Below are 22,449 nucleotides of genomic sequence, written 5' to 3'. Positions count from 1 at the left end.
TGGGCTGCCCTTCCAGTCGCTGTATAAACAAACCGTTGCCAGAAAAATCCTGAAGGGCCTCCCTTCCAATGGGCAACAATTCAGTCGCCCCGTATTTATAGATTATAAAAAAACTGATATTCACACAGGGCTAATTATTAATCAATTAAATTCAGAAAATGAAAAATGCAACCAACATTCCTTATTTCCAGAGCTCAAAAAGTCACAAATATGGTGCAACTTTTTAATGGATAAGTTCAACAGAACTTTTCTAAGCGACAGTCCATATGGAGCTGAGTCACCTCGTCGGAGCACTCCATCTTGGCCATGGCCTCGGACAGGCGGATCATGCTCTCGAGCTGGCGCACGGTGATCCTCCAGGTGGACTTGCCAGCACCCGTGTCCCTCTGGCGGAGGTGCGTGTATTGCTCCACCAGGTCGTCCGCTGCGTCCTGCGGGCGACAGCGACATGAGCGGCCATTCCTCGCCCTGGGATCACACACTTCACTTAGCACGATACATGCGTTCCTAAAAATGTTTGTGTTATTTAAAATTGTGTATACTGAAGCAATAGTCTTCATAAATAGCAAGGCTAATTTACTTAATGTGTTTAAAAATGTGTAGGGAAACATTCTTTATGTAATACGTATAAAGGCGTAGAATAACACTCAACGATAAATAAGCCACACAATTTATATTTATAAGCCTACCATCGAATCCTTTTTAATGACAAATACGACACCTCTTAATGGGAGATAAGTCTTTATGTACTTATCGTTAGTTGGCTGTTTGGCTTGTCGGGCGTGACCAACTCATGTCACGTACCTTTCCACGATCTTTCCAAACCATCATTTACTGGCAGTGGAACCAATATTACTGTCCAGATAATACATTTTAATTTTAAAAAAAAATGAAGAGCTTATTCGTGTTTCGCGGCTCAGTTCACACCAATCCTGTCAGGTCCGTGATTTGTTTTCTTCGTGTCACCATTCATTTAACAATCTTTTCCATGTGAATCATCAACATTTCTGTTCTGATATCTAACATCAAATAAATTTTTGCTCGTACAACCAACAGCATCAGAATTAAATGTAGAGTCCTTATTTTGTACGATTGTGCACACAGTTGACTTGCTTAAAACTAAAGTGTGAACAACATAAGTGTGGCCTTCGCGACATTCTAAACACCGTAATACTTCTAGTTTTGTCTCAAATACTTGGAACAGAATGCATTATGCTCTCACTTGGATGCCATGATTCCAATATGATTCCAACTGCAGGTGCTTGCACACGTAGTCACCCGCCGACGAATGGGCAGACGTTGCTTTGTGTTTGTGCATGCGAGTTCCCTGCCACTGGCTAGATTAAAGTTCATCACGGTCTGGTCTGTGACCGGGCAACAATGGTACGGCCCAGCGGCATATGCATGGACGTTTGGTCTTTTACACTCAATGGCCGCAACTGAACTTGCCACAGCTGATGTTTTGACGCGCAACGTGCCGCGTAAGTCTGTAATCTCGAAGCCGTCAGTCCCTTTCTTCCTAAACACGTGTGTGAGCCGCCGCCACCGCCGTCGGCCGCGACAGCTGACACCGCCCAGCCACAACCATCACCGGTTGCCAGGGCGACCACTGCTGTGCCCTTGGTTGCCAAGACAACCAGCCGAATGCGTGCGCACACTCCTACTGGCCGCCACCCCTCGACTACCCCTCTCCCGTCAGGCCAAGCGAGTGCTCGTGCAGTCTCCCCCTCCTCACCCACCACCGCCTGCCCGGCCGCCTCCTCCCGCCTACCCCTCTTCCTTCAAGCCGAGGTCCGTCCAAGTCACGTACACCAGCTGGAATTCCTGGAAGCGCCCACGATTCCTGGAACCTCCAGCCATCCCTACATCACACCCCGGCCGTCAGGAGGGGTATAAAAGGCCGGCCCTTGGGCAAGGAGGGCAGTTGGTGTCCTAGAGGCACCACTGCCAGCCGAGCCTTGCTCACCACGCCACAACCTGCTCACCGCGCCTTTACTGGCAGCCGAGCCTGCCCACCGCACCCTTGAGGACAGTTGGTGCCCTAGAGGCACCACTGCCAGCCGAGCCTTGCTCACCACGCCACAACCTTGAAGTGTTTTCAGAATTACTCTATGGAGTATATTTCCTAAAATGCCAATATCTATAATGTAAAATGTGGTCTAGTTGGGCGCCGTGAAAACTCTATAAAGTACTAGTGCTGTGATTGTGTATGTAGCACAACTACTAACCTCTACAGAATATTAACTAAAATATGTCTTGTTATGTTGATAGTGAAAATAAATTATTCTCAAGTTGTATGTACTGGTGTAGTTTGACTCAGTGTGAATACCAAACAATAAAATGTCGTATAATTCCTTAGCAGTATGTCTCCTTCTCTTTGGTGTAAGTATTCTGACCTTAAAATCAACAAATATAAGTAGTGTGTTTAAAAGCATTAACTTCTCTATGACTGCTGATCTCAGTGTAATAAAAACTAATTATTCTTTCAAGACAATCCAAGCTAAATATTTCTGTCTATCTGGTTTAACATACACATGATATGCAAGTATGGTTATCAATCGGAAAAATAAAATATAATGAAAATTTAACTTTTTACTAGGGTCAAAATCATGGTTGTATGGGTGACAATACTCTTTTGCAACATATCCAACTGTAACATGAAAAGTGACAGAGTCAATGATTAGCAAGCAACATACAAATACCTTTGAGACAATTATTCATGTTTAAATAGGTTTTTCATTAAACAAAATTTCAATATCCGTTATACTTAAATGTCTTTCAGAACTAATTACGTTTTACGTAATTGTATCACTGAATAATAGTTTGGTTATCAGTCAATATTTTAAATATTATTGAAACACATTTTAACTGGCAAATTAGTCTTTTCTTTGTTTTTACTAGCTCAGTCTCTTTCGGTAGATCAAACTGTCTCAAGACTTCTGGACCTGGGGCTATTCTTTAAACATTCAAGACAATTAATGACTTTAACAGATTTTAACTTTGATATCGTACATATTACTGATCAATGTCAGTTAACCAGGTCCAGTATGTACAAGCTACAAGTCTTTACGTAGTTAAGTAGTATTAAATTGTTTTGCGAGTTTCAAATTAGGTCTTGATCGTAAACATCATAGTTTAAGATATCTTGCCATTTAAAATAGGACAGGTAACTTCTCGCTGTTCTTGTTAATTCGGGGATGGGGCAAACAAACCTCGTCGCGTCGTTACAATACCAAGAGGCTGTGGAAAACCTCTCCGAACCCCTGTCTCTCCTCCGATGTTGCTGGTTATATCTCACTCTCCTCCGATGTCGCTGGTTGGGTCTCCGTCTCGATGCACCTCCTCTCGTGCTGCTGGTACTCCAGCAGGACTGGCGTCGGTCACCTGGAGTCGTCTAGAAGGATGATGTCCTCCGGTACACCGTCTACGATGCCGTCTACCGCTGTCGAACTCCTTCCATATCGAAGATTGATAGTCCTTTTCTTCGTTTCTTCTTAATTCGTCGTTGATCCAGTTCTATTTATGCTGTTAGTCAAAACTTATCGTCGTCGTCGATTCTTTAGTAGAGCTTCGAACATCGGTAACTACCTCTTCTTCATTGTGTAGTTCCGGTATTTATTATAAAATCATCAATTTCACGTAGATTCTAGCTATTCAGTCGTCGTACCAATGTTTTACGTGATATTCTTACATTCATTTATGACTAAATCACGGAGCTCTTTCTCTCTAATCCTTCTCCCATGATAGTAGAACAGAAACTCAAGTTCCAATTTGTTTCAAACAGTCAAAGCTTTCTCTATTGAACACTCTCCGAAATCACACTGGAAATACTAAATTCTTTAAATAAAATATATGCGCAGTCGAGCGTCCAATCACATATACTCTTTCCTCAGTAATGACCCAAAAACAATATTAAAAGGTGTAAGCTCATTTCCTATTCGTCGCCGTTTAACAAATGTTTGCAAAGACATTTCATAAAATTATTACTTAGATAAAACATGAAAATACTTAAAGAGTAAAACCAAATTGACCTGACCATAGAGATACAATACTGGTAAATATAATTCATAACAGGACTAAGACAAAGTCATAGAGGTAAGAAGTAAAATAATAAACATAAAATTCATTTCTATTGAGGGCTTCTCAAATACCTCTATAGAATAGTCCCCTTCAGAAATGTGACTAACGAACTATACTCTGATATAGGTCTTAGGACCATTTCTCATCATACAAACATCTCATCTATATTCTAATTATTTGCAGAAAATTTACATTTCATATTATTGACCTTATTTACATACTTACTTGCAAACATAGAGTATTGTCACCGATATATGTCTTCAAACGGACATATGTGTAACAGTGTATACTATTCTACAGGAGTGTAATATTTCCTCAACTGCGTTATATTATAGTGTCCTATTACTTGTTTCGTTTTAATGTCAGACAGTTCGTAACAGTTACTTCTAATAATCTTCGTGATCATATATGGTCCATCGAAGAGTAGAAATAGCTTCTTAGTAACGTACTTCCAAAATTGGCTTACTGGATTCGTTCTCTTGAGTACTAAATCTCCACAATTAAAACTCATCTTGCTGGAATCTTTCTGGTATTTTCTCCGAAGATCCGCCGTGGATGTCAACTTGGCTGCGACCAACTCTTCAGTTTCCTTCTGTATCTCGACTAATTCTTTATCTTCTGCGGCCAGAGCTTCATCGTGATGTCTCGGTAGTAACGATGACGGTATTATCAATGATCTTTTTCCTGTTAACGCTTCATATGGAGTAACACTGGTAGAACTGTGTACAGTATTATTCAAAATGCATTCAATGAAAGTTAATTTACTCATCCAGTTCTGCTGTGTATCGTGGCAGAATGTCCGCAACATATTACCAAGTGTGCGCATTTGTCTCTCCACAGGATTACTCTGCGGGTGTCTCACCGAAGACGTGGTGGGTACGATTTGCAGTTTTCTGAGTCCTTCTTGCCAAACTTGACTCATGAATTGTGTGGCATGATCTGAAATAATTTTCTCCGGTCGACCCACTTCCGCGATAAACTGTTTAACTTTCTGGAATACTATCTTGCTGGTGGCATTGACTATGGGATACAACTTGGTGTATTTTGTAAATAAATCTACCATCACGAACACATATTTCACCCCGGCTGTTGATCTAGGTAATGGTCCCAATACATCCACTGATACCAACTGCAGTGGTCTCTCCGGAAGGATAGGTTTAAACTCACCTTCGAGATTTTGTTGGGCATGTTTCGCTTTCTGACACAAGTCGCACGATCGAGTAATGGCGGCGACTGACTTGTGCAGATTCGGAGAGTATAGCTGCCTAATCAATGACTGTGTCAGCTTCTTTGAACCAATATGCCCGCAATTCCTATGAACCTCCCAAATAATCGAGTTGATGTTTCGCTTCGGTATTACCGGCTTCCATGGCTCTTCAAATCTGGCTTTTCCCTTGCTATGATTGAACAATACTCCCTCCGACATGCAGTATCTCTCCTCTAACCTAGTTGGAACCTCTGAACCCTTCAATTTATCTATTATGACCTTGCAGAATTCATCTTCCTGTTGCAGTTGAGCTATCTGGTCAAAAACATTCTTGATTGTTGCGTTATCTTTAAGTTGTTGTGTCACAAGATTAGCTACCAAAAATTCCTTGGAGTTCTTCCTCGGTGTCAATTCATCATTCAATACATCGGGTATTCGACTTAGGTAATCGGCGACTACATTCTCTTTCCCTTTAATGTGGCATATTTCCAAGTCAAACTCTTGCATCAGCAAGCACCATCGTGTCAGCCTGCTACCAAAAATTTTGCCTGCTTTTAGACACATCAGGGCTTGATGGTCAGTCATTAGCTTTATATGTTCTCCCAGAAGCAGGTCTCGAAACTTCTGCAGAGCCCATATTATTGCTAGTGTCTCTTTCTCCGTGACCGTGTAATTTCGCTCTGCCGAATTCAATGTTCTACTCGCCATCGCTACGGTACGTTCTACTCCCTCATCGTCCATTTGCGCGAGCTTCGCCCCTAAGGCATAATCAGATGCGTCTGTGTATAGTAGAAATTCCCGACCTAACATGGGATGATAGATGACTCGTTCTTCGAGAAAGACCTTCTTGAGTTCTTCAAAAGCTTCCCGCTGTTCTGCTTCCCATTTCCACAGCTTGTCCTTCTTGAGTAGATCAAACAATGGGACTGCGATCTTGGCTATCTTGTCGCTGTAATTTCGGTAAAACCCGATAACTCCCAGGAATGTACGTAGTTGTTTAACATTCTTTGGTGTAGGGAAGTTGGAAATACTGTTCAATTTTTCAGGATCGGTATGAATTCCGGTCGGTGTCAGAATATGCCCTAGAAATGGTAACTCTTGTCGGCAAAATACGGATTTTCGCAGTTTCACCGTCATTCCTGCGTCACGTAGTTTCGTTAGGACAATGCCGATATGCTCCAGGTGTTCTTCGAATGATGACGATGTAATCAAAATGTCGTCGACATATGCTCGCGCGAATCCTTTGCACTCAGATCCTAGCGTTTCGTCCAGACAACGAGTAAACTCAGCTACCGCATTACATAAGCCGAACGGCATGACTTGGAACACATACTGCGAGTTCTTGAATAGGAATGATGTGTACTGTCTAGATCTTTCTTCTAAGGGTATTTGCCAGTACCCTGCCGACAAATCAAGTGTGGTTAGAAACTTGACACCCTGATATAATCGCAGAATATCATTCGTTGGTCTCGGACTTTCCCGATCTCGAACAGTAATTTTGTTGATCTCCCTCGCGTCAAGGCATAAACGTACTGTTCCGTCTTTCTTTCGCACACAGAGTATCGCATTCGTGAATGGGCTAGGCGCTCGCTTTATTACATTCCATTCCAACATTAAGTCTAGATATTCTTCAGCCTCTTTCAAATATTTCGCCGGGATGGGATACGACTTTTTATGGAATGGTTCACCGGGTATGACCTGAATACTAGCTGTATATAATTTGTTTAACCCAGGTTTTTCGGAAAATATATTTTGAAAATTTCTTAAGACATGAAGAAGATTATTTCTACCGGTTTCATTTACCATGGTAATTCCCTTTACAGCTTCTATTAAATCAGCTCCGGTCACCATCAAATTTATGTCACTATTAATACACGAAGTTTCCTTATGAATGATTGCAATGCATTTTTCCGAAACTTCCCAATTTTCAGTAGTTTTCGTATTTTCTGTGTCATCCATAGCAGTTACCATCCAACCTGCAAAATTCAAAATTATTTTATGGCTAGTTAGAAAGTCTACACCGAAAATTACTGGTTTAGCCAATCCTTTTACGATTAATACATTAATGTACTTGGTGCTACCTAAACCTTCTACTTCCAATAAGGTCTGACGATTAATGATGGGACTAGCCCTTGATGTAACCCCTAGAATCTTTAAACTCGGTACTGGCATTCTCGGTAATGATATTCCGGTGCTCTCTATCATGGCTACGCAGTCTTCGCTGATGCAGGATATCTCTGCGCCGCTGTCTAATAGTACAGGCACTTTAACTCCGTTTAAAGTTAACGATATCTCCGGACATAGTGCTTGTTTCGCTTGAACTTCGGTTTCTGTGGGCTCGCTGAGTAAAAATTCACGCTCGTTTTCTTTGAACATAATGGTGTGTATGCTTCGACAATTATTCTTGTCATTTGCGTCGGGATCCAATTTTATACTAGCCCCGTCTAACTTACAATTAGGGACTGACGTGCGGAGCGGGTTTTCGCCATCCCTAATTAGTTTACCGCACTGTCCTTAAATCCTCTAATTTGCTCTTGTGACAAATTAGCAAATCCATTATTTGCATTCGGTGAAATCAAAAATGTGTTATTACCTCCTTGGTTTGTATCTGAGCTTCTGCTAGATTGCATGCGCGGCCATTCCGTGTTGCTTTGCTCGTGACTTGGCGCTATAGAATATGAATTTCTTTCTCCTTGTCGCGCGTCGTGAATGGTGGTGCTAAAGCTGTTCCCTTTTTCAGACGGTACAAACGTTTGTGCATTTATGCTGTACTGACCTCCGGAATGATTATTGTAATTTGCCGATCGTTCTTTCGTTGTTCGATTTTCGCCTGAATTCTCTCTGAAATTAACTGTCCCCTCCTGACGTTTATTCTCCCACTGTGATTCATTTTCGCGTCTGTCTTGTCGCTTCTCGTTTCTACGACGATAGTACTGTGGTTTATAAAATCCGTTACCATATCGCTGACCTCGATATCCATTGTGATACCAATTACTTCCGCAGTTTTCAACGTTCAGTGTGTGAATTTGAGGTTGTTTGTGTCCGCTGTTCTGCCCTTCATTTCGGTTACGCCAGTTATTGTATAACGGTGTGTGTTGGTTCGTGTTCTTGCGCTCGTTAGTTTCTTTGTGCGTTACCGTTTTATCGAGCTTAACGAGTCGTTCATACGTTAACAGTTGTTCCTTGAAATCTACAATATTACTGTATTGCCGTCCACTAAGTTGTAATTGATAATTGAGTGGTAATTGCGAAATTATCATGGCAATAAACTCTTCGTCTTCCATACGGCAATCAAGATAACGAGTTCTCTCGTACATATCGCTGATATGCGCCTCTAAATTTTGAAATTTACGATTTTCGAATTTTTCAGAATGCAACTGTATTCGCAAATTGCTTTGGATACGAGTATTCCAAAATTGGGATATGAAAGCTTTCTGAAACGATTCGTATGCGTGTACCGAATCTTTCGCCAACTCCCACCAATAATATGCCGTGTTTTTCAAGCAGTGGCTAACGCATTTCAATTTTTCTGCGTCTGTTAACTTAAATGTGTGGCAATATTCTCCAAACTGATTTAAGAATCTTCGAGGGTTTTCATTACTTTTCCCTGAATATGTTGGAACGTCATCCAACCATTTCTTAGAAGGGTGGTGTAGTGTAAGTACCGGATCTGCTGACATAATTGCAGTACTAATATTCGCGGGATTTCGCTCGGCTTCTATCGTTATCGATTTGTTTACCGGCGTGTCTTCCTTGTCGGTATTACATTCGCTAGTGTGGTGAGTCGTTAGTTGGGGCGAGAATGTTGCGATGTGTCTGGATTCTCTTTCTATTTCCCCTATTTTCGCCTCTACCATATCTAACCTTCCTGTTAGACGCTCGCTTAAGTGTACTACTTTATCGTCAGTGCGTTTACTGAATATTTCTACACCTTCAATACGAGTGTGTACACTGGAAAACTTCTGTTGCATCTCGTGCTGTGTTTCAGTTAAGTCATGCCTGATTTCTGCTGTTTCATCTGCAATCCTGCCTAAAGTGTTATTTAAGACTTGCACTAAATTGTCTAGTCTTTCGGCGTTTTCTCGCTCCTTTTGTTCCCTTTCTAACTTCTCCTCCTGTTCTATACGCTCACGTTCTTGTTTCTCCCGTTCCCGTTCTAGTTTCTCCTCCTGTTCTTTACGCTCCCGTTCTTGTTTCTCCCGTTCCCGTTCTAGTTTCTCCTCCTGTTCTTTACGCTCCCGTTCTAATTTCTCCTTATTCATGAACTGGAACAGTGCATCTAGGGTAACAGTTGGTGTCGGCGGCGAATGACCCAACTCCATTTCCTGCTGTGACTCCATACCAGTAGTCTCGATGTGCTGTTCTGGTACTACTTCTCTAGGTTCTCGTTCAGGACTAGAGTCAGAAGTGTCATTGCTACCTCTCAAAAAATATGACTTCCTACCTGTGTCTGTCATCTTGACAAAATAAAATTACTGTCTGTATTTTTCAAAGTGTCTTGAGTTGTTCAAAAAAAAGATCATAAAATAGTCCCTAACGTTGGCTTACACGTTGTGCGCCAAAAATTCTGAAGTGTTTTCAGAATTACTCTATGGAGTATATTTCCTAAAATGCCAATATCTATAATGTAAAATGTGGTCTAGTTGGGCGCCGTGAAAACTCTATAAAGTACTAGTGCTGTGATTGTGTATGTAGCACAACTACTAACCTCTACAGAATATTAACTAAAATATGTCTTGTTATGTTGATAGTGAAAATAAATTATTCTCAAGTTGTATGTACTGGTGTAGTTTGACTCAGTGTGAATACCAAACAATAAAATGTCGTATAATTCCTTAGCAGTATGTCTCCTTCTCTTTGGTGTAAGTATTCTGACCTTAAAATCAACAAATATAAGTAGTGTGTTTAAAAGCATTAACTTCTCTATGACTGCTGATCTCAGTGTAATAAAAACTAATTATTCTTTCAAGACAATCCAAGCTAAATATTTCTGTCTATCTGGTTTAACATACACATGATATGTAAGTATGGTTATCAATCGGAAAAATAAAATATAATGAAAATTTAACTTTTTACTAGGGTCAAAATCATGGTTGTATGGGTGACAATACTCTTTTGCAACATATCCAACTGTAACATGAAAAGTGACAGAGTCAATGATTAGCAAGCAACATACAAATACCTTTGAGACAATTATTCATGTTTAAATAGGTTTTTCATTAAACAAAATTTCAATATCCGTTATACTTAAATGTCTTTCAGAACTAATTACGTTTTACGTAATTGTATCACTGAATAATAGTTTGGTTATCAGTCAATATTTTAAATATTATTGAAACACATTTTAACTGGCAAATTAGTCTTTTCTTTGTTTTTACTAGCTCAGTCTCTTTCGGTAGATCAAACTGTCTCAAGACTTCTGGACCTGGGGCTATTCTTTAAACATTCAAGACAATTAATGACTTTAACAGATTTTAACTTTGATATCGTACATATTACTGATCAATGTCAGTTAACCAGGTCCAGTATGTACAAGCTACAAGTCTTTACGTAGTTAAGTAGTATTAAATTGTTTTGCGAGTTTCAAATTAGGTCTTGATCGTAAACATCATAGTTTAAGATATCTTGCCATTTAAAATAGGACAGGTAACTTCTCGCTGTTCTTGTTAATTCGGGGATGGGGCAAACAAACCTCGTCGCGTCGTTACAATACCAAGAGGCTGTGGAAAACCTCTCCGAACCCCTGTCTCTCCTCCGATGTTGCTGGTTATATCTCACTCTCCTCCGATGTCGCTGGTTGGGTCTCCGTCTCGATGCACCTCCTCTCGTGCTGCTGGTACTCCAGCAGGACTGGCGTCGGTCACCTGGAGTCGTCTAGAAGGATGATGTCCTCCGGTACACCGTCTACGATGCCGTCTACCGCTGTCGAACTCCTTCCATATCGAAGATTGATAGTCCTTTTCTTCGTTTCTTCTTAATTCGTCGTTGATCCAGTTCTATTTATGCTGTTAGTCAAAACTTATCGTCGTCGTCGATTCTTTAGTAGAGCTTCGAACATCGGTAACTACCTCTTCTTCATTGTGTAGTTCCGGTATTTATTATAAAATCATCAATTTCACGTAGATTCTAGCTATTCAGTCGTCGTACCAATGTTTTACGTGATATTCTTACATTCATTTATGACTAAATCACGGAGCTCTTTCTCTCTAATCCTTCTCCCATGATAGTAGAACAGAAACTCAAGTTCCAATTTGTTTCAAACAGTCAAAGCTTTCTCTATTGAACACTCTCCGAAATCACACTGGAAATACTAAATTCTTTAAATAAAATATATGCGCAGTCGAGCGTCCAATCACATATACTCTTTCCTCAGTAATGACCCAAAAACAATATTAAAAGGTGTAAGCTCATTTCCTATTCGTCGCCGTTTAACAAATGTTTGCAAAGACATTTCATAAAATTATTACTTAGATAAAACATGAAAATACTTAAAGAGTAAAACCAAATTGACCTGACCATAGAGATACAATACTGGTAAATATAATTCATAACAGGACTAAGACAAAGTCATAGAGGTAAGAAGTAAAATAATAAACATAAAATTCATTTCTATTGAGGGCTTCTCAAATACCTCTATAACCTGCTCACCGCGCCTTCACTGGCAGCCGAGCCTGCCCACCGCGCCCTTGAGGGCAGTTGGTGCCCTAGAGGCACCACTGGCAGCCGAGCCTTGCTCACCATGCCACAACCTGCTCACCGCGCCTTCACTGGCAGCCGAGTCTGCCAACCGCGTCTTGTTAGCAACCGCGATTCAGAGTACGACGACCAAGTCCGCGGAGTAGTTTAAAGTGTATAGGGAGACTGTCGGCATAAAAGTCGAGTGTTATGCTCGTACCACGTCTCTGAGAGTGTACTTTCGGGGTGAGGGAGCTCCTCGGGGACCTATCCAGCCAGCCAGCCAGCCAGCCAGCCAGCCAGCCAGCCAGCCAGCCAGTCAGCAAGCAAGTCAGCCGTACTACTGCAGGGAAAGGAAGACCAAAGAGCCAAATCAGCCGCAGCAAGTAAGTAGGCATCAGACGAGGGACACTGGGAGCCACTTTCAGGGCATCCCAAGGTGGGGGAAAACCGTACCTACCCCTCTTAGGAACCTCCATTCAGAGGGTACTTACGCCAGTCAGGCCATACCTTCTTATCTAGGCAGAAACTGAGGATTGACGCTTAAGGCCATTCTGGAAGAGCCAGGTGCCACGCGACAGTTTGTACAACAGCACATCTCTTCCCTCCTCGTATAGCTAAGTGTATGCCACGGCACATCTGTTGTTTACACAGTTGAAGCAGACTTCGTGGCAACATGCGGGAATTTTTTTTTTTGTTTATGACGATTTTGTGCAACCTAAAATTTACAGACGTGCTATTAAAGACTGGGGTAGTAAAATTAACATAGCGCTAAATAAATTTGCACAATTTGAAGAAGTGCCAAGTGAGGGACTGGTGTATTATTGCAACAAACCACAGTTTAAACTTTTATACTAAAGATTACTATGTTTTTATATTCAAAGATACTGCATTAGAGCATGACTAAGTTTTATATTTCAATGTAAATAACTAGGCATGTGCGAATGTCTCTTTTTAAATGTGAAGCGAAGTCGAAGCGAAGCTTATATTGTGCGAAGGAATGTCGAAGGAAAATCGAAGTCGAAGGATTTGAAATAACATAATTTTTAATATAAAAAAATTGTTACATATGTTTCATCATGATTATATAGACTAAAGAAAATTCCATTGTACCAAACATCTTCAAAAAATGTATGTATACTACATAACATAAGTACTGTTAAATGTCTTAATCCACAGGAAAAATAAGTACTTTTCATTTATTTAAAATTTGTAAAATTAATATATCTGGTTTTCATTAGTAAAGTTAAATTCCACCTGGCTTTGAAGCGTGTGAGCCAGCCATTTGAGGCTTGAAAATTGTCAATTCCAAGCCTTAGTGCCTCCATTCGTGCTTTTTCTTGCAGTGCTGTGCCCGAGATGGGTATGTTATTAGAGCAGGCTTGCACAATCCAATGAAAAAGATTTTTGTCAAGGTCACTATCGATACATTTGCTGTATCTTTTCCTCTTCTGGTGTGGTTTTGCAGCATTTTCTTCAATTTTTGCTCTGTCTTTTATTATTGTGGACAGAGTTGTAGGTGCAATATTAAAGCGTTTTGAAACATCACACTTTTTCTTGCAGTTGTCAACAGCTGTAAGAATCTCTAGTTTTTTTGCAATGCTGATACCCACAAGCTTTTTGGGTACCCATAACTTCTACAGGTAGGCCTACCTACATACGCTGCCATAATACACTAAATATAAAAATATAAACAGGTTTTCCACGTCGTCACGTTGCCATTAAACAAGCTTCACGAAACGTCACAAAATGTTCACTAGCGTCGGAAACTGTATGCCACTAGATCTGTTAAATAAATGTTGTATACATATTACATTTGTGTACGATTGCGAAAGATGTCAATCTGAAATGATGTTTACAAACACATTATAGAGTATAGGTTAGGTCATCGTAACAGAAAACAAACGGTAACAAAAAATGCATTAGAAGTCGTTGGCCATCGTATAATCCACGTTTCATGTACCTAGCCAGATATGGCCGCCATCGGCCAATATCCAATGCTACAAATTCAAACGCGAAAATATGCATTTTGTAGGATAAATATTATAATTGAATCTTTTTTTCTTAATTGAAAAAGTTAAGCATTTTTTATTTATAATTCTTGATTATTCCGCATAAAAAGGGACTAGAAAATTTTGCGATCGCGAAATTTTCACGAATTCGCGCGAAATTAAGTGCAAAACGCGAAAAATACCATTTGTTGCGAAAAAAACGAAATTTCTACGAATTTTAACAAACTATGCGCGAAAAGGTTTATTTATTATAAATTTAGTATAATAATCATAAAAATAAGTCGCAGTCACACGCATCGACGCAATTCACAAACAATATGTTCGTTTGAATAAAAAAATGTAAGGAAATAAATGTCCTAACCAAAAAAAAACATGAAGGGTAAACCTTATAATTAATTATTATTATGTATTATAATAATTTGCGATGCTAATCATTGCTAAGTAATTTACGATTTTCTATTTATTAACTAACATCCGCTTTAATATGAAGCACTTAACGTGACGTTGATTCATTTTAATTAAATAAAAGTCCGCCGGTGTAAACCATTCCTTTCGCCAGTCATCGCAGCCATTTTTTTTTTTGCTGCTATGGCCTACGGATAACGCTCCTAGCCAGTAACTTAAATTCATGATCAAAATTAACACGCCATTGAGTGGGACTTTGGGACGTAATTACGGAGAACATAACAAGAAAATTACTTAATACATCGGGCAAAAAGTGACGGTAAAAAAAGATAAAATTATTTACATGGAGACTGCGGGGTATATTACCACTTTTATTTTTAATACCTTGGGATCCACGGAAGAAAAAAAAAATTAACTTGAAAGAGAATAGTTTTCACTGGTGTGCAACTGCTGCTGTCATCATGTTCACTTTGGCTTCTACTCCGACGGGCAAATAGGCAAGTTAACAAGATTATTAATTGGATAGTGACTAGTGAGTGAGTAAAAATGCGGAATAAATTAAGTGCAAGGGATCGAGCATTTCAGTATAAGAAGGAGGGGTTTTACTATACAGATTGTAACGGTTCGTTACTTACAAAAATAAAAAGATTTAAAGCGTCGATTTTCGTTGTTTTATTTTTTAAACTAGAATGCATAGACAAATTGAACCCAAAGTTTCATTCACTCGTTTCACACATACATCTGCCCGTCGAAAACTGCCTTCAGTTCGCTTGATGAGATTTAATAATAAAATAATAACGTCGATTAAGCCCTTCAGTAATGTTTTACTGCAAGTACACGAAGATGGTGCGACCTCGAACAGGGCCGCACCCAACGAAAAACAGCGAGCCGCCGAAACGCGGCCTCGCCTGGCAGCGATCGACAGACGACTACTACTGAACTCATGACACGTCTCTTCCACGCAGGGAGTAGACGTCACATGACCTCACCGACCAATCACACGCACGCTTCATTCACGCTTACAGATACAAGCCAATCACAAAACAAGTTACAATACATGGAAAATCTTGTACACACAGAACTCTGGGCTTCCCCTGATCTATCTCTTTTCAATTTCACATCAAAATCGGGGACTTCCATTCTCGTTCTATCTCCCACACCGTGAGAGAGCAGTTATCACTCAGTTCCCATGCAGGGGGGGGAATTACCGTCTTTATCTCGGTTGGCGGGGAAGCACTGTTCCTTTCTCACTCCCACTTACAGGCCTCTCATGCCTCTCGTTCTAACCATCACACCAGCCCAGACACAGTCCCGTGATTTATACTTATATCACAATACGTTAATAAAATTTAAGAACAGCAATCATAATACAAATTACTTTACAACATTAAAATCATTTAGAAATATCCTGAAAAAGTAGGCCTAAACAGGTAAAAATCTAGTACAACGGCTCATTTGTGAATAATTTCATAAAAAATAGTAATGATTAAAAACGTCGGTTAAAATACAAAATACCTTCTTAAAACACATAGCAAGCGAAAATAACACATATTAATAGCCATAACGTCTGATTATGCTGTCTCATAACATACACACCACTATAAAAACATTGACTCATTTATATTTACCTATACAAAAAGAAGTTTAAAAAGAAAATTATTTAATTAGGAGGGCAGGGTTCTGCAATGTTACAAGATAATAGCACGGTTATGTGTAAGTTTTGCAACACGAAAGTTTCGTGGGATCGAAAAGACACGATTGAAAAACATTTAAAGTCGGCAAAACACGTGGCGTCATTAGCAGCAACAAAAAAAGAGACTACAAAACTACAAACATCAGTTGCATCATGCTTTAATAAAGTTGTCAAAGACAAAAATCGGCAGATTATCTTGGAAAACGTGTCACAGAAACATTTGTAAAGGCTAACATACCACTTAAGAAACTTAACAATGAACACATGGTGAACTTCATGAATGAATTTATTGAAGGTAAGTAAAAATTCAGATATAACAGGTCTATTGTAGTTTGCGATACCGGACTGTTTTTAATGTACTTGAACTAACCAATCATCCCCACTACAATTAACTTTTTTTTAAAAGTAGCTGACCTAACCTAACAAACTTTTCATTTTGTTTTCAATACCTGAACGAGTGTAGTACTAACCTAGGAAATAAAACGTTTTCCTGAACTACAAATGTCCAGTATTGTAAATTGCAATTGACCCAATATACAACAACAGTTAACTTGAAGTACATCGTTATGCCAGTAAACTATGCTAATGGTGGTCTTAATTTTGAGGAAATTTTTTTTTCAGGATCTGGCGCATTGCCTTGTGTAAAGACTTAGCGAGAAAAGCACCTTCCCAGATTAAATATGGAAAGGGAAGAAAACATCAAGGAGAAGGTCAAAGGAAAGCACCTTGCGGTATGCTGCGATGAAACAACAGACAAACAAGGTCGGTGTGTTTTCGTTATAATCTTCAAGATTATAGAAGCCAGTCACCAAGTTGAAATCGTAGTAGGTGATGTCCACATTCTTGAAACAGCTGATGCAAAAAGTTGTTCAAGAGCTATTCTTGATTCTTTGAACAAATATAACATTAGCTATGACAGTGTCCTGGCCTTAGTATCAGACTCAGCTCGATACATGGGGAAGTGTTTTGACACACTTACCAACTTGATGTCAGACAATGTTGTAGTGATTCAGTGTTGGGCTCACAAACTCAATCTGATTTTGAATGTTCTGGGAAAGCACCTTCCTGAACTTCAAAATGCCACTTCCAAAATCAAGAGTGCGTTCCTGAACACTCGAAAGAGAAAGCATCTGTTCCGGCAATTTCTGGATGATAAATATGAAGCTGGAAGGGTTCCAATGTTCCCAATGCCAGTCCTCACGAGATGGTCTTCGTGGTACGAGTCTGTAGCCTATGTATCGGACTACATAGAAGCTATTGTTGAGTTCATGAAGAGTGACGACAAGGCAACAGTTAGCAATGTTGGAGTTCAGTATTTGGCAAGTTTGTCACAGGAACAGGTCCTTAATGTTAAGGTGCAGGCTACCTTCATCAAAGAAACAGCAAAGGGAATTGTTGACTTAAAGTTGTTGGAAGGGTCGTCATATCCTTGTAGCAACATTTTGTGTGGTAACCTACGCAAAGTTGAGCAAGTTTTGCAGCTTGCTGAAGCAGGAAATTTTGGCGAAGAAACAAGTTTAGCACTGCAGTCGTGTGGGAGAGATGTTGCAAAAGCTCAGGTTAAATCTGCCTTAGTAAAAGCTGCATCACATGGATACACTAAGATGCTAGCTTTAATTTCAAGTGATCCTGCAAGTCATCTTTATTCTGAACCGAGTGTTTTTGACCCTGCACAGATTTTAATTACGGGAGTAACAAAAGATCTTGGTAAAAAATTGAAGAAAATGGCATTGTTCAAGGACTGCGATGAAAGTCAATTGCTTCAAGGCTATAAAGAGCTTCAGTTCTTGGTGAAGAAACAGTCAGGAGACAAAAGTGATGCATCACTGGATTTGATTGCAATATTATTGTCTCTTTCTGTAAATCATCCAGAATTTTCTAAGGGTGCTTTGAAAAGTGTATGGTTGCCATGTGCAAATGCAGACTGTGAACGATTTTTTTCTAAGTACTGTTCTGTTCTAAGTGACCAACGACAGCGCCTTAATGCTGAAAATGTAGCTATTCTCAGTGAAATCTATTTTGAAGGTTGAACACTGTTTTAGTGTGTTAGTTGTACGCCATGTCTATGTGTTTAGTGTTACATATGTATTCAACTTTGCAGCTGTAAATATTATGTATTGTGTTTTATGATCTGTGACAAGCAGGAAACTGTGAATTTTTTTGCTAAGAGCATTACTAACAAATATAGAAGCTAAAATTATGTACAGATATGACAATAAGTAAATAATAATTTCCTCATTGTAAAGGCTTTAAGAATGTTTTTACTAGTATCTCTGTATCAATATATAATGTTCATATTAATTTTGACTGTTAATTTTGGGAATCCACAAAAAAATCACATTGGTGAAAACACCGAAATGAAAACACCGCTTTTAAGAATTCAAACCACCGCTTTTTGCACTTTCAAAACGACGAAATTTTCCAGTCCCTACGCATAAACGTTATGTTACTACACCAATCACATAAAAAACCAACATTTTTTTATACAAATAAAATTTCTATCTGCACGGTTACCAGCACTGAAACTGCCATTTTACTCAACGAAATAAAGAAAACGTCTGTAAACAATTTCCACAAGACCTGTCGTTAAACAAAGCTATAGAATTGTGAATGAAATGAGAAAATTTTTAATATTTTGTGTATTAATATCTGCAAAACTATACGTATTAACGGGAAATTATCGTCCAGGGCTTTGAAAAATGTACGTTATATATTTATTATGCCTATTAATTTGCATGGCGTTTCAAGGGACCGGCGGCTTACATTATACTGGATTGTACGTTAACAAGGACGTAATAGAGAGAATTTGCTTTATACATAAACGGGAAATTACCCGCCGCAAATATATTTTGGTAGTACAGTGGAATCTCAGTACTAAGTACTTGCAGGGACCTCAAGTTTTTGTACTTAGTACTGAAAGTACTTAGTACTGAAACATACATACATATCATCTTTACAAAGAGAAAAAAAAAAAAATTAAAAAATACAAAAATAGCGATATTGTAAGATACATTATTTTTTAGCCAACATCTGACTTCAGTTTAAACATTGGTGTGTATGTATAATTTAAGTTTAGTTACTTTTAAAAAATGTGTTATTTCAGTTTGTTTTTGAGCTTGAATGATGCTCTGTTGAACTAAATGTTCTATCTCATATTATGTCTTCGCAACTGCGACTTGCTTTTTTCCTTTGTCTAGTTCTCTGAGTATTTCCACTTTTTCCTTAAGCGTGAATTGCTTTCGTTTCTTTTTATCTCCATTTATCTCATTTTGCAGCACAAATACAATGCGGTGTCTAAATAACGTAACCTGAAAATAAACTCAACAATAACAATAAAATATCCCGGCACAGACGTCAAACAGTATATTAGCGTAGCATAACACTATTGTCTAAATAATTAATACTACTCTCAAAATTCCATGTTTCGATGTATCGAATGGTGTTGTGTTGCTCACGTCGCATACTACGTATGGTATAATCTATGGTAGTGCGCGCAACTGTTTGTAACTTTGTTTTCAGGGTTTAGAGGTTAGATAATACGTTGTGGTGGTATTTGTGTATGTTTGTTCTACAACATTAATCATTTAGCTGGAAATTTATTTACCAGTTTAAGTAAATTTTGGTGTAGTAATGCCACGCTACGAGTAGAATTTATACGTTATAGTGAAAATATGATACTTTAAACTGAAACCATTTTGCATGGTGAAGATACGATTTTTGGCGGGGACTTAAAAAAAATACGTTAAAGTGAAATATACTTTATAATGAGGTACGTTGTACCGGTATTCTACTGTATGTATGTATTGATCAAAATAGTGGGCCAAATGTTTCTGGCAAAAATCTTCGACTTTTCCACTCGAAGTTTATTTTTGTCGAAGCCAAAGTCGAAGGAAAAAAATATCTTCGATTCGACTTTGAATACTCGAAGCTTCGCACACCCCTATAAATAACAGCGGTTTGCCTATTTCAGAAATACAGCGAAACCCCTTATTTACGTTACCGTTATTTACGTTTTCCCGTTATTTGCACTATATTCTTCAGGTCCCGTTTAGTTCCCATTTAATCCAATACAATACTTTCACGCGAATTACGTCTGAAAAATCGAATCCATCTCGCTATTTACGTCACGTAACAACCATAATAGGCCTAAAAACATTGTGAAAAATGTTACTTTTATAGTCGGCAGTGAACATTTTAAATTGCAAATTATACATATTTTATAACATGAAAAGTTGCTTTTATTTCTAAACATATAATAATTTAAGCCTAGGCGTGTAAAAGTCCGAGTAATTATAGCAGGAGACAATCTAAAATGTACTAGGGAAAAACGTAAACTCACGAATGTATAAACGTTCTGATACTATATTTATGTCACAACTTAGCCGAAATACTGGTACGAGACATAAACTTCACAAGATAAAATGAGCGGAGTCTTGGTAACTGTTTTATACGTATTTTATAATTTCGGAAGTATTGTACAGTTGACGCATATTTTTAAAACTAACCATTTATTTCTGAGGATCGTAAATACAATTTGTATTTTATCATTGTTCTTTATTAATAATAATTTATATTAGGACTTAACTTTAATAACTTTTTTATAATTTCCTTAATTTATTTTGACAAATCTGCTTAAAGTTGTTTTCAACTATTTTTTGCTGGTTAGTTAAGTTTTGAGGTGTAGTAATGAATTTCTCTTTACTTATTTTTGCTATCATCCTTTGTCTGAAAGCATGATGATGATGGATGATGCAAGGTGATGGTAAATTACATCAGTGCTAGAGTGAGAAATTGAGAGGCAGTTGATTCCCCTAAAGTGCAAGAGAGAGACAGGAAGGTAGATCCCTGCTGGGAATGGGAACTCAAGGAAAAATGTACCATCAGAATTGGAAAGAGACAAGAGATCAGGAAGTCTCTGGTTACATATATGAAAACATGTTTTGATGTATTGTGTGTACCCGTAGAAGTCACCCCTTTGTATCAGTCGCACCCTTAATTTTGGGCAAACAAAACTAACATTTTCACAGTAAGAATCGCTCTTGAATGTGAGCCGCGCCTTAAAACTGTCTCCAGTAGAATACAAGTGACACAAGTGGTCTGTGACTCAGTATAATACCGCGTAAGAAACGGCACTGATGTCCTATGTCTTTCCCCTCTTCATCCTTTATTGCCCTACCTCCCTCCACCCACTTCGCAATAGCACTATCTATCAAAAAATACAAAGGAAAAGAAGGCAATTTTTTATACCCATGTTTCCCTTCCCTGCCTTTCCCAAGAAAGAAAAGACTGCATGTTATTTCCTTTTCAATGTTTTTGTCAGTTTCTTCAATAAAAACACTACGCCCTTTACCACAGTTTTGTCATGAATGAAATGTTGCAATAGAAATCGTAGGAACAATGTTTGGACACAGTTGCGTAACTAAAACATGTTGAGATAGATGTGATGATTGTGTACGGTGCCAGTTCACGATGATGAGAGAGGAAGGGAGAACCATTAACACTGCTGCATAGCCACACACACTCAAACACACACAGGCACTCCCTTCCCCTATTTCTCTCTTTCTCTCTCTTGCTGGTTTATTTTTAGATTCCCCCTCTTGCAGTGCACCACAGCCCGGAGGCAGACAGCAATGTCACATGCCGCTGACTGGATAGCCGCACGACAGGCGGCATACTTAGCTTAACGGCGCAGTTCATGATGCTTTACACTCACTGCTGAGATATTTTGATTAAAAAATTTATATATACTAATGACATATTTATTAAAAACCAACACAGGCTAGTTATTTAAGCATATAGTCAACCACAACAGTGCAATGTTAATTTTTTTTACTCAAAATGGAAATTTTTGCATTTGGTTCGCAGTACATTTTATTAAACAAAAAATAGGTATAAAATCTACGACCCTTATGCGGGTAAATACGGTATGCTACTTGTGCCCTGATTTGCCAGTTTTGTAAAGTGTTTAATGCTTGTGTGTGATTGGTTGTGAAGGACCATGACCACCTTCCTCTTTCGTGGATGGAGGTAGTAAGGTCGTCCAGCAGTTGTGTGGTTGTGGTACTGAAAGGTCACATTCGGGCGATGGCTCATAACTAGTACAATAATGTAGTTGACGAGAGAATTTTATGGCTGTAGTCCAGGCTACGCCAATTTATAAAAATTTTATGACTATTTAAAATAGAATACCTCAACCATAGAAATCCATGAAAGCCAAAGTCCTCTGCTTGTACCGAAAGTTTGTTGGTAATAATTATTTTATGTGATACAGAGAAACCTCGTTAATAAAATACGGGTTATTTCAAAGTTCGCGTTTATTCAAACACTTTTAATTCCCCTTCAGACTGGGATAGCATATTTAATGTCAATCAATACGG

The 22,449-nt window shown here is 38.8% G+C and overlaps 1 protein-coding gene across 1 annotated transcript in view; it reads right to left on the bottom strand.

Moving 5' to 3' along the window:
• LOC134527798 (DNA replication licensing factor Mcm6) overlaps positions 1–22,449 on the bottom strand; it is a 67,085-nt gene that overhangs the window by 11,694 nt on the left and 32,942 nt on the right. The window contains exon 11 of the mRNA XM_063360744.1: positions 282–431. Within this exon, the coding sequence (XP_063216814.1) occupies positions 282–431 (150 nt within the window). The remainder of the gene's footprint in view (positions 1–281; positions 432–22,449) is intronic.

Source organism: Bacillus rossius, chromosome 1 (genome assembly GCF_032445375.1).
Source record: "Bacillus rossius redtenbacheri isolate Brsri chromosome 1, Brsri_v3, whole genome shotgun sequence".
Lineage (NCBI taxonomy): Eukaryota > Metazoa > Arthropoda > Insecta > Phasmatodea > Bacillidae > Bacillus > Bacillus rossius.
This window is presented reverse-complemented; position numbering and strand designations above follow the sequence as displayed.